The 12,930-nt window shown below is 34.2% G+C and overlaps 1 protein-coding gene across 1 annotated transcript in view; it reads right to left on the bottom strand.

The window, feature by feature from the left end:
- LOC129244257 (uncharacterized) overlaps positions 1–12,930 on the bottom strand; it is a 153,337-nt gene that overhangs the window by 40,944 nt on the left and 99,463 nt on the right. The window contains exons 4-5 of the mRNA XM_054881874.1: positions 8,952–9,044; positions 8,267–8,324 (exon numbers count right to left, since the gene is read on the bottom strand). Coding sequence (XP_054737849.1) covers positions 8,267–8,324; positions 8,952–9,044 — 151 coding nt within the window. The remainder of the gene's footprint in view (positions 1–8,266; positions 8,325–8,951; positions 9,045–12,930) is intronic.

The raw sequence follows: 12,930 nt of genomic DNA, 5'->3' as shown, positions 1-12,930 counted from the left end.
AAACTCGTACCTATCCAAAATCAACCCCGACATACCCAACATATGACCAGCATGTGAAGGCACTCCGCAAGATACTAACCCCCCTTTTTACATGCCACACCAAACCTGCTCACCTAACAACCCTTTTCCTCTGGACCCAAGCTGTCGAAACAGCACGTTTCCTGGGTCTACCGTTAGATGAGCTAGACGAAGACGACCGGTAACTATGTACATTGCACTGGCAGGATTTAGTAAGTTGCTACAACAACAATAAAAACCAAGCTCGATAATCGATCGGCTTATCATAGCCGCCCAGTGATTCAATAGTCGATAATTTCAGCTTCCCACCAGCATACTCTCCCAAAAGAATGAGAGTGATCGACAGCAAGCAAAAATCATGTAGAATTACATCGATTCATTGAATTGATGCGTCCAAGATTTAGAAACTTCTTTGTGTGTCCAGAAACGCACGGTAAGCTTTACATCGAACTTCTACCATCAGAATCAAACCACCCTCGGAACTTGATAAATGTACTGGCCGACATGATTAATAGAAACCTTCAAGACCGGTAACATTTCTACAAGAAAAAGGAGTGTGAAGTAGTGAGCGATAATCTACTGAATGATCACTTAGGCGAAATCAAGAACATGCGTTCGCGAGCGCTGAAATCGACGTACTATTACCCAGTTAGCACGAACTTCGAATAACAATAGCCTTAGTCTTGCGAAAGAACAGCAAAGCAGTCACCCACTAGAGACCGATTCGTCTAATCGACCCGGCGGAACCTATATCTTCGAATAACCTGACGCGATAGAGAAATACAGACCACAACCACTGAAACCAGTGGTATATCGATAGGCCTTAAACTATATTCGTCCACTTTCACCAACTTCCACACCATGAAAGTTGTAATTACAGGGCAATCAATACCTAACGCGGAGGAAAAGCTTCAGCTGTCTCGTGAAGCCCACGTTACTCTGGCGCTCAGTTTCAACTCCGACCTAATCCACATATGTCTAGCTGGTGAAGCAACCCCGAACTATCTCGTCACTTGCCCTCTAGAACCAATTCATCTAGTACGCCTCCTCTCCCTTCTAAAGTGATGGACATCGAAAAAGACAACTGATCAGTTAATATATAGACTTAAGCTACTATAACTACACTAACAAATACGCTGGAGCTGACCGGCTGAGTTTTTCAAATTACGTGACAAAACGCTGGTAAAATGCGGAATACACCGACCTGTTCGTTTAACGTAATTACCTAATTACCTGCAGAGGTCAGCCTTACCCCACAACACTGAAAAGCACCGGGGCCCATTTAATGCGCAAACATTTTTGGTACAGATTTGCATTGCGGAATGGACACACTAACCACCTTTGTAGGTTTTGTCGCCTATTTAAAACTCTGCCAGTTCTTGAAACCGAAACCGGCTTGCAAAGTAACTCCACAATGAGCCAGCTTCTTTCCGCTCTTGGGAGTTGAGCCATCCGGGGGCTATCCGCAGGAACAGATCGGAGCGTACCTTGAGGGCTCCTGTTCCTGCTAGTACCAGAATTAAGTCTGGCAAACTTCGTAGGTACTACCAGTTAAGCATACATTTCGCTCCGGGCTGGAGGCCGGAGTAGAAGGAATACAGTCAGGTGGATGCATAACTTCCGACTGGAACTTGAGTGTTTTTTACCAAAAATCGTCCGCTCTGCGCGAACTACCGGATCAAGCTTTTTTTTATTGCATATTAAGTTTTAGCGAACTTATTGTGAGAGACGCTAAAACCGATTGCCAATTTAACGTAATCAGTAATTAGTATGAGTTTATGTCTCGAAAATATCGAGATTTAAAACAAATCGAGGTTTCAGACGGCTACGCTTCGACGACCAGTACCTTCTCCCTTCTCTAAATGGAATACATGAAAACGAGTACAAGACCAAGCTCAGTTTTAACGCCGATTACAACTTTGAAGTAGCCAGTGAATTGAAGACGAAAAATAAGACGAGTATCTTCTAAAATATTGCAAGGCGCTGTAGTTAAAATAATCACAACATAAAGGGTTTTTCAATAAGGGCGGGTAGATGTTGAAATGGAATAAAATGGCGTTTGCTGTGTGGCACGTAGCGCCGTCCTGCTGGAATCACATGCCGTCTAGGTCCATATGGTTCAATATGGGTCATAAGAAATTGGAAGGGCCACCACGTCTACCGAAAAATGGGCGCAATGCGCACAACGTTTGCTTTAATGAACACTCATTTTGATAATAAAGTTTTATCATTTGAACGTGCTGTTCACTCGTGTAACTTGCCATGATGATTTGGCATAAACAACTGAATAATAAAAAAAGACTTGACAGATGTCACCAAAACAAAATTGCTGCCACAGGGCGCCAAAATCGACCCGCGCCAATTGAAAACCCCTTTACAACAAGGGGGAATTAGCAGAGTTTCAAAGAAATAATCTCCGTATAATTTTATGGGAATTTGCGCCTAAAATGGCGGCGAATAGAATAGAAAATCAAGCGGAAAGTTGTAGGTGCTTTACGACGTTAATAATAAAACCTGCGATTCGACTGGCTGAGTCGTATCGTCCGAATGAATAATTGGTGACGTATGCGAAAGCGAAAAGGTAATTGACTTCATTTAGTGTTTTAAAATTGGTATCAGCTGGTTCAAAATTGTTCATGCACTTTAGCGGTTATGGAGCAAAGCATAAGGAGACAGCAACAAATTTGTTAAAGAAAAAAATATTAAAAAATAATTTTCCTCCCTCCCTGCATTACAGCGAATAAGAAAAAATAATTATGAGAACAAATTAGATAAATTGTAGAGCTCATCATTCAAGTATTTTGTCGGCATGCTTGTGAACATAGTAAAAGTACGTATTCGTAGTGTGCGTGTGTGAATTTTGATGTGCGTTTTATCGCTCTATTGGCGTTACAAATTCTTATAATTATTTTACGTACAATTATAAATTGTTTCATTTTTTTCTTCCATCTTTTGTCACAAATTGAAGCTAGGAAGCTGATATGAATGTACATATAAATATATATGTATATATACATATATATGTTCGAATTTATAAAAACAAAACAAACAACATTCCAACTCATTTTTACAACGTTACATAAATTTTTTCAGTCTGTGGGAATTAAGCTAATGAAGAATGCGGCCCCTTTTTGATGCAAAAGTTGTAACGCTTTTTAGCGTACGAGCAATGATTTTATAATATTTAATACAATTGAATAAAAAAAAATTAAAAAAATTCTAAGAATTGAACAATAAGTAGAGTGGAGGTAATTGAAATTACTTGCGGGTCATAATTATCGCTTTCAATCTTCACACTTCAATTTTTTTATACAAAAAATCCTCGAAAGCCATTTCTCTCAGAGAAAAAAATTCCACAATAAATTTTGCATTATTTATTATACATTTTGCTCACTTGTATAATTAGCAAATCAACAAATGGCCTCTAGTGAATTTTTAATTAAAAAAAAGTTCAAAAAACAAAAATACAAACAATACTAAAACAATAAAATCACATCGAATCGGTAGACAAAGAGACGACAGAACGCACTGGAATGTTGATAAATTCAAATCGTGTGGAATAGAAAAAAGTCAAAACACATACATATGTAGCACACACCTACTTACATGCATACAAACGTATTTATTATTGCAGTGAGCAATGCAAAAAACGCATTGTATTTTGCGTGCTGCGCGCTTGTGCAGGAGCTGGTGGTCCTAAGTGCAATCATCTGGCTTGAATAAGCGTGAGACAGTACGACGCAGCAGACGGTCATTCACAACACAACACAGCGGAGGGAGGTGAGACATGGCAAATAAACAAACATACCTATGTGTACAACTACATGCATACGCGGTGTGTGTGTATGCGCAAACTTAAATGCATTTGTATGTTTTTGCATAACACCCGACTTTATGGAGTGGCCGCCGATTTGCATGCTGTCGCGCCGGTCCAGTCAAAGGCACAAAAAGCGACAAGCAAACGGACAGACAGCCGACGCGTTATCGGCAAGCAAACGGAATGAGCGGCGGTCATATGAAAGTAGCAAAACTGTGATAACAACCACACACTCATATTTCTGTGCATACATACATACATATGTATGAATAATCTTTAGCTTATACGATTGTATTGTGCCACATATTTGTATTAAAAGGCTGCGATACGCACCCAGGGCAAATGAACAGAACGGAACGGTACAGACGGATGGGCGGACGACAGGCGCGGGTTACTCAACTTGACGATTACGATTACCATTTACCATCGCATGCACTAACAGAGCGCAGGAATGTGTGTCCACACACCAATCGAACCAGAAGGAAGGCCGGGCATTTTGTTCGTACATACATTTGTATGTCGATTGCTGACTGATTGCTAATATAGAAGCTCAAGTAGTAAAAAAATGATTTATGTCGCGATTAATGCGTTTCAGATGTGTGTTTGAAGTGGAAGCAGAGTAACGATTGTATGACTTTTGGAAGGCAAAGTGAAACTTCTTAATAAAAAAAATTAAAATAATTAATAAAATAAAAAATAAAAATAAGATAAGAAGATAAAAAATTGAATTAAAATTTGAAAAACTCAAATAAAATAAAATATATATACATAAATAAAATAAAACATATATGTATATGTAAATAATATATATATATATATATATATAATATATATATAAATACAACATAAAAAAATTTAAATAAAATTAAAAAATTAAATTAAATAAAAAATACAAAATTTTATATAAAGTGAAAAACTATAAAACTGTATGTTAAATAAATAAAAAATACAATAAACAAAAGAATATAAAAAAATTTAAATTAAATGAAAAACATATAAATAAATACAACAAAATAAGAATATATAAAAATTAAAATAATATCAAAAACACATCGATCTAACATAAAATGAAAAATTTTAAAATTAAAGTAAAACAAAAAACTTAAATAAAATAAAAACTATATAAAAATTAAAGCAAACTAAAAAAATATATACAAAATAAAATCAAATAAAAAAGATAAAAATTCTTTAAAAATTAAATAAAACAAAAGCTTACAAAATATAAAAAAAGCAAAATTTAATATACAAAAAATATAAACCTTACAAAATATAAAAACTAGAACAAAATAAAACCAAATAAAACCAAATAAAAATTGTAAAATTCATAAATATAGAAATTCATACAAAGCAAAATTTAAAATAACTTAGAAACTTAGAAAAATAAAAATAAACGAAGAAAATAATGTAGAATAAAGCAAAATTTAATATACAAAAAATACAAACCTTAAAAAATATAAAAATTCAAGTAAAATAAAACTAAGTACAAAAATTAACATAATACAACTATATAAAAAGGCTTACAAAATATAATAAAAAAATAGCTTAAGGGAGGGGTCTAGGGTTTGACTTTCAAAAAATCGATTTTTTGGAAATAGCTTTTTCTTATAGTAAATCATCTCAAAAATATTGTCCCAAAATTTCAGCTCAATCGGAGTAAACCTTTTGGAGTTATAGACGTTTTTGTCCCCACTCCTCTGCGACAGCTGCGAGCGGAGCGTGTTTTTCAAACGCGTTTTTCTCGAAACCACTTTTTCAAAGTCCGTGACTATTAGAACTTCAACAATATTTAACCGATCCTGTTCAAATTTGGTATACAGCTTCTATATATAAAATACCTCCCCCCCACGGAGAGATTTTTCACTTTTTTGTTTTACATTAAGGGCGGTTTCCACTTATACAGCGAAAAAATCAGTGAAAATCCCACTTTTTGCTTCAAAAACGCGCTGGCAACGTAAAAATGAAAAAAAAAAAAATCGGAGCCCGTGGGGGGGAGGTTTTGGTGATAATTTAACCAAATAATTCTGTTTTTTTTTATTTCAGGTGATTCTACAACTAGATACGATAGTCACCGCAAATCACCTTTTGGAAAAGGCGTTTTCGGAAAAGTTACCTCACCGGCTTATTTCCCGATATTTTCTTAAACAAATTTAGTACAATATTGTTGAAATGATGCTTTATAATGTACAAAAAGTTTAAATACATTTTCACTATTCATATCTCTAAAGCAAAGTCTCAAAAATTTATTAAAAAAAATGCTCAAACCCTAGACCCCTCCCTTAAAAACTTACAAAAATAAAAATAAATTATAACACAATAAAAGAATAATGTAAAATAAAGAAACATTTAGAATGAAAAATACAAGCCTTAAAAATATATAAAAATTAAACTTAAAAAAAAAAACCAAATAAAAAACTTAAGAAACAATATAAAATACAAAAAGAAGAAGTTCATACAAAATAGCTAAAAAACTTAGATAAAAAATAATAAATGTATAATATAATGTAAAATAAATCTAAATTTAATATATATATATATATATAATTGTCGCGTACACCCTTTTTGGGTGTTTGGCCGAGCTCCTCCTCCTATTTGTGGAGGGACCTACAGTTTTAAGCCGACTCCGAACGGCAGATATTTGTATGAGGAGCTTTTTCATGGCAGAAATACACTCGGAGGTTTGCCATTGCCTGCCGAGGGGCGACCGCTATTAGAAAAATGTTTTTCTTAATTTTGGTGTTTCACCGAGATTCGAACCTACGTTCTCTCTGTGAGTTCCGAATGCTAATAACGCACTAACCCATTTGGCTATGGCGGCCGCCAAAAATTTAATATAGAAAAATATAATATAATAAATAATATACTAACCTTAAACGAATATAAAAATTAAAGTAAAATAAAACCAAACACAAAAATAAGCAAAAAGTCATAAATGTATTTTATTACAATAATATTATTTATAATTACCAAAATTCATACAAAATAGAATAAAAATGGCTTAAAAAACTTACAAAAATAAAAATATATTGGAACAAAATAAAAAATTACGTAAAATAAAGCAAAAGTAAATATACAACTAATACCAAAACAAAAACAAAATAATAATAAATCAAAAATAAAAACTAAAGTATAATAGAGAAAAGTTAAATAATATAAAAACATAACAAAAAACAAAACAAAAACAACAAAAAACAAATAAAAACTAAAAACCCAAAAAACCTAAATAAAGTTTAAAAAATCTAAACATTCATATAAAAAAAATGAAAAATAGCTTAAAAAACTTACGAAAACAAAAATAATTTGGAACAAAATAAAAAACTAAAATAAAATAATAAAGTTTAAAAAATCTAGAAATTCATATCAAACAAAATGAAAAATAGCTTAAAAAACTTACGAAAACAGAAATAAATTAGAACAAAATAAAAAACTGAAATAAAATAATATAAAAATCAAATAAAGCAAAATTTAATATAAAAAAAAATGCAAAAATCAAAATAAATAAATAAAAAATAAAAAACATATAAAATATGAATTAAATAAAATGAAATAAAAACTAGCTTAAAAAGCTTACGAAAATTAAAATAAATTAAAACAAAATAGAGAAAAAACAACATAAAATAAAATAATACAATATAAAAAACATATAAAAAAGCACATATCTTAAAACAAAATTTAAAATAATAAAAAATATTAAACCAAGTAATTACAATAAAAAAATAACATTTATTAAAACATTTATTTTAATTTGTAGAGCCAGATTTGCAAACTGTGAAACTCATGTTTTTTAGCATATTTTGCATTTTTAATTTTATTTTCTTATTTGAATTTTAAATTATGTAGTTTTAGGCAATAAATCACTTTTATATAATATAATAAAATATTGTATTTAAAATTTAAAGGAATGCGTTTTTTGCGATAGTAGCGGGATGCCCCCTTAAAGACTATATTATTTGGCACATTTTCCACTCATTTCTGATTTTACTATCACGGTTGCCTTCTGTCTACCGCGACTTAATTAATGCGCCATATTTTGATACGAAAAAATAATACCATAACAAAGCAGCAGCTATCGAACTTCAACCAACACATTGAACTTCAAGAAGTGGCAATCTTTTGACTTACTCACAAACGGCACTTCACGCTGTTGCAATTACTGAATAGCACAGGAGTACAATACCCGTTTAATCCACTTTGTGGTGGACATACTAGTGTCTTTGTATGTGTGCACAAAAGTATGTGCAAACAAACAAAAGTACTCGGCTCGACTTGGCTTGACTTGATTTGCTTGCTTGAATTGCGCTGCATTGCCACACCCACCATACAGCTAAGGCAAGAGCAACAACAACAATAATAGCAACAGCACCAGTCAACAGTCTGCAGTCAAGATTGAGTACGACGAAGAAGAAATACAGCAAAAAAATAGAAGCAACATACCTTTTATTAAGCCAACCACAGTCGGATGCTTCTCCATACGCACTTCTTGTCCATTGACCTAAAAAAAGCGAAATAACAACAGAGAAAACGGTGAATGGCACAGTTGGCAAAAAAAAAGACAAAACAAAACAAAACAAAACAACAACAAAAATAAAAATAACTACAAATAAAATGCATGAACACGATATAAAAACAACAAATAATAAATAAAAGAATATAAATAAAAAATCTGCACAAACAACATACACACACATATTCGAGTGTATGTATATATGTATGTGTGTGCAACGAAAAACGCTTTGCGCATTATAATTAGCCATCAAGTATGACTTGACAGTAAAAGCAACAGCAACAAAAAAAGTAATATCATCAGCTCAACATTAAAAGGCAAAGAACTCGGACAGGGTGGAACGGAAAGTGATTTTTAATTTTTCCGATATTCTTTGTTGCTTGCTTGGACAAAATAATGACACAATAGGTAATAATATTTAATAATAACATTTTTTTTTGCTTTTGTATTGTTGCTTACAAAAATAGTAATAACATATAGAAATAAATAAGCACAGCGCCAAAGAAAAACACAAAATAAAAAGCGAGCAAAAAAAAAACAAAAAACACAAAAAAACAAAAACACAAAAAAACAATAACAAAAAAAAAAAAGAACAAAAAACTGCCACCAACCAACCTTTAAGATCATATCGCCGGCAACTAAGCCAGCAATTTGTGCCGCTCCACCTGGTTTGACGCTTTCGACAAAAACTGGATTGTCGCCAGAGACCTGCAAAGAGAGACAAAATGAAAAATAAAAAATTACAAATGACTATAATTTAAAAAATAAAAACATAAAAAGTAGCAAAAAGTAACCTACTTTAAAAATGTCATAAGCAAAGTGAAAAAACTTTGCTGAAAATATTAAAAAAAATTATATACAAGCGAAAACTATAATATAGAACATTAAGAAGTACCTAAGGACGTCCCTGTCTTTAGCTGCGAAAAAGCTACTTGGTCAAGTAAAAAGTAAAGCACTTCCATTTGCATTTGTAGGAACACGATATGGAACCGAAAGTATCGATATGGTACCCATTTGAAGTATCACAACACAAAATCGAGTAACCGGTAATATGGTGTCTTGCCAAAATGACTCGATACCCAAAATATCGATACGGAATTAAGAAAGTAATGGTTTAAATTTTTAATAAAGAATTTAAGCTTTTAATTTTAATAGTCATATGGCTCCCCAATCGTACGGATTTCCACCGTAAACCGTAAAAATAAAAATGCAAATAAAAGTATGTCCACAGTTGATCGAGGCTGAGTAGCATGAATAAGTTTTAGGGCACAACTTCTTAAATGTCGTATGTCATAATTAGATGCAAAACCTTAAACATCAAACAAACCAATACAGCACACGCTTGACAAAGTGAACACTCCAAAAGAAAAACACTCCAAACTGTGTACACAATTGTTTGTGCATTGACTACTCTAAAGCGTGAACACTGCGAGAAAGATGCATTCTATAGCATTGGGTTGGGAAATAAGTTCATAGCGTTCTTATATTTTCTTTTATTTTAAAACGATTTGTTTGCTGTTTGGGAAAGGTTAAGCATTCATTCGACAGAACTCTTTCTGCTCTACAAAACTAGGTTAATTTTTTTATTTTTGAGTTATTTAATTTTTTATTATTATTTTTGAGTCTTAGAAATGGAATACCCAGGACGCAAAAATTAACATTTTCGACAATTGCTCTTCTTTGCTTTTCATCGAAGTCAAAAAGCTGCCGAAGCAGCCAGGGACATTTGCGACGTGTAAGGAGATGGTGTCATAGGCGAGTCTATGGAAATAATTTGTTCAAAGTTCAAAAACGGTGACTTTGACGTTGATGACACATCCCGCAACGGAAGGCCTTATGAATTCGATGAGGAACGCCTCAAATCCCTTTTGAAGAAGAACGCCTGTCAAACCAGTCGAGAATTGGCGGAAAAAATGAACTGCGATCATAAAACGATTTTCAATCAATTTAATTCAATGGGATTTACACTTGGGCCCATGTTGGAAAAGGCGTCATAGTCGCACTCTAAGAGTTCGAATGGGAGGTCCCTCAGCATCCGCCATATTCTCCTCCCTGTCAAACCATATGATGCGCGGTACCTTCGATAACAAAGAGTTCCTTCAAAACTGATTCAACAACTTCTTTGACACCAGAACAGGCGACTTTTTGCGAAACGGCATCTACAAATTGGTCGAGAGGTGGGAACAGGTTGCAAACAGCAACAGATAATATGCAATTGATGAACTTATTAATAAAGGGTTTTTTAATTGGCGCGGGTCGATTTTGGCGCCCTGTGGCAGCTATTTTGTTTTGATGACATCTGTCAAATCTTTTGTTTATTATTCAGTTGTTTATGCCAAATCATCCTGGCAAGTTACACGATTGAACAGCACGTTCAAATGATAAAACTTTATTATCAAAATGAGTGTTCATTAACGCAAACGTTTTTCAATTGGCGCGGGTCGATTTTGGCGCCCTGTGGCAGCCATTTTGTTTTGGTGACATCTGTCAAATCTTTTGTTTATTATTCAGTTGTTTATGCCAAATCATCATGGCAAGTTACACGATTGAACAGCACGTTCAAATTATAAAACTTTATTCTCAAAATGAGTGTTCATTAACGCAAACGTTGCGTGCATTTTTCGGTAGACGTGGTGGCCCTTCCAATTTCTTATGGCCCATATTGAACCATATGGACCTAGACGGCATATGGTTCCAGTAGGACGGCGCTACGTGCCACACAGCAAACGCCACGATTGACATTCTGCATGCATACCCGCCCTTATTGAAAAACCCTTTATAATTATTGTTTTTTTTTTTTTGTTTAAACAAAAGTATACGAACTTATTCCCTTGTAATTACTGTAAGGGAGGTAAATATCTACTCCGACAGCCAGGCGACAACTAGGGCGTTGAGATTGTTGTTTGTGCGTTCCAAATTAGTGGGGGAATATCTGATTTTTCTCTCGAACGCATCCAAATATTTCGATATTAGGCTCATTGGGGTGCCCGGTTACAGTGGCATAGCGGGAAACTACTGGTCTGATGAGCTGGTTAGACAAAGGACCCTGGAGACGGTTTAATCGCGAAATGAGTAGATTGGGGTTCCTACTCTTGGAACGATGGGCCTCGCATCAACTCAGCGAGCGCTATATTAGAACACAATCGTACGAAGTCGCGAAATACTTCTGGCCACGGGTAGATCGGTGGCGTTCGAAGGAACTTTTAAGGCTAACAAAGCTGCTGCTCTCGAATTCGGTGAGTATCTTTACCGGGCATTGTCCGTTAGGTATCCATGCGATGAGACTAGGGGTTGCTTCAAGTACGTTCTGCAGATATTGTCTGGAAGATGAGGTGGGATCATCTCAGCACCTTCTTCTCAGCTGCTCTGCTCTCATCGGGGCAACTGGGACCTCACTTTTTTGCTATACCTGTGAATATACCAGGTTTAAATTTCACACACCTGGTGAATTTCATCAGTAGCTTGAAGCGGTTAAATGTAATTGGCCACCGTAGGTCGTCAACCTCCAATCCAAAACCCCTTCTTCCTTTTTGCATTTTTATTTATTTTTATTTTAAATTTGTTTTAAATCCTATTGTCTATAGGTCACAATGGTAACTAAAGGGTTTATTAAATTCCACAGAGAGATAAAAAATTTGCTCTGTTCAAAGAAAATAAAATTTGAAGTTTTTATATTCTTAAACATATGCTGCAATTTTATTTAACGGCCTTTAAAACATGCATAAATAGACATATGGTACATACTAACACACCCCATATTTATTTAAAAAACAAATAATCTTGCTACTATTCCATCCTCCACCGTAGTCCTTCATTCGGCAATTTTCACACCGCTAACCGTGATTAGTCGAATTCTTATTAATCAGCACCATCAACCTCAATACGCGCAAGTCTTAATTAGCTTCAATGTGTTGACTTTCGTTTACCCAAATTTCTCAGTTATGACTAATGCAACAAAGCAAGAAATTAACAAAATTTGTTTGTTTACATATACACCAACTCAAAAGAACATCAACATGTGCAGGGAACTGCGCTGAACGCTGGAGAAATGCCAACATTTATGGGAGCCCACAAACCAAAGGAGCACACGAATCTGTGGGTGCACACACACGCATACATATGTACTAGAGGTGGCGATTCCAAAATTATGATTTTTGTAAAATGCTGTCAGGGATCCAGAATTACCGGGATTAGCTTATATTAATCCCGTGATGCCGAATAATTTTAAATATCGTATTGGAAAAAAAATATCAGAAATGTTTACATAGAAGCTTTTAAATTTTTAAGCAGCTTGGTCTCTTTTACTTAAGAACATTTCTACCCTGGAGAGAAGAATTTACTTATGCCATAAAACGTTACACTTAATACTCGAGGAAATAAAACGTAATGCATTTCTTTAATTAAGATTTTAGTTTCGAAAATTATTGAGAGCATGAAATAGTGTCCACCAATCTGTGACAACTAAGATGGAATTAGTATCCTGGAGAGGCAGATCTATATGTGTCTGCAGCGACAGCCAAGCTGCGCTCATGGCCTTAGACAACCCCTTAACCTCATCAGGGGTAGTCGATTCCAGTAAATCCAAGCTGAACTA

The sequence above is a fragment of the Anastrepha obliqua genome, chromosome 4, assembly GCF_027943255.1.
Source record: "Anastrepha obliqua isolate idAnaObli1 chromosome 4, idAnaObli1_1.0, whole genome shotgun sequence".
Taxonomy (NCBI): domain Eukaryota; kingdom Metazoa; phylum Arthropoda; class Insecta; order Diptera; family Tephritidae; genus Anastrepha; species Anastrepha obliqua.
Note: the sequence above shows the minus strand (reverse complement) of the source record. Positions and strands in the feature narration are given on the sequence as shown.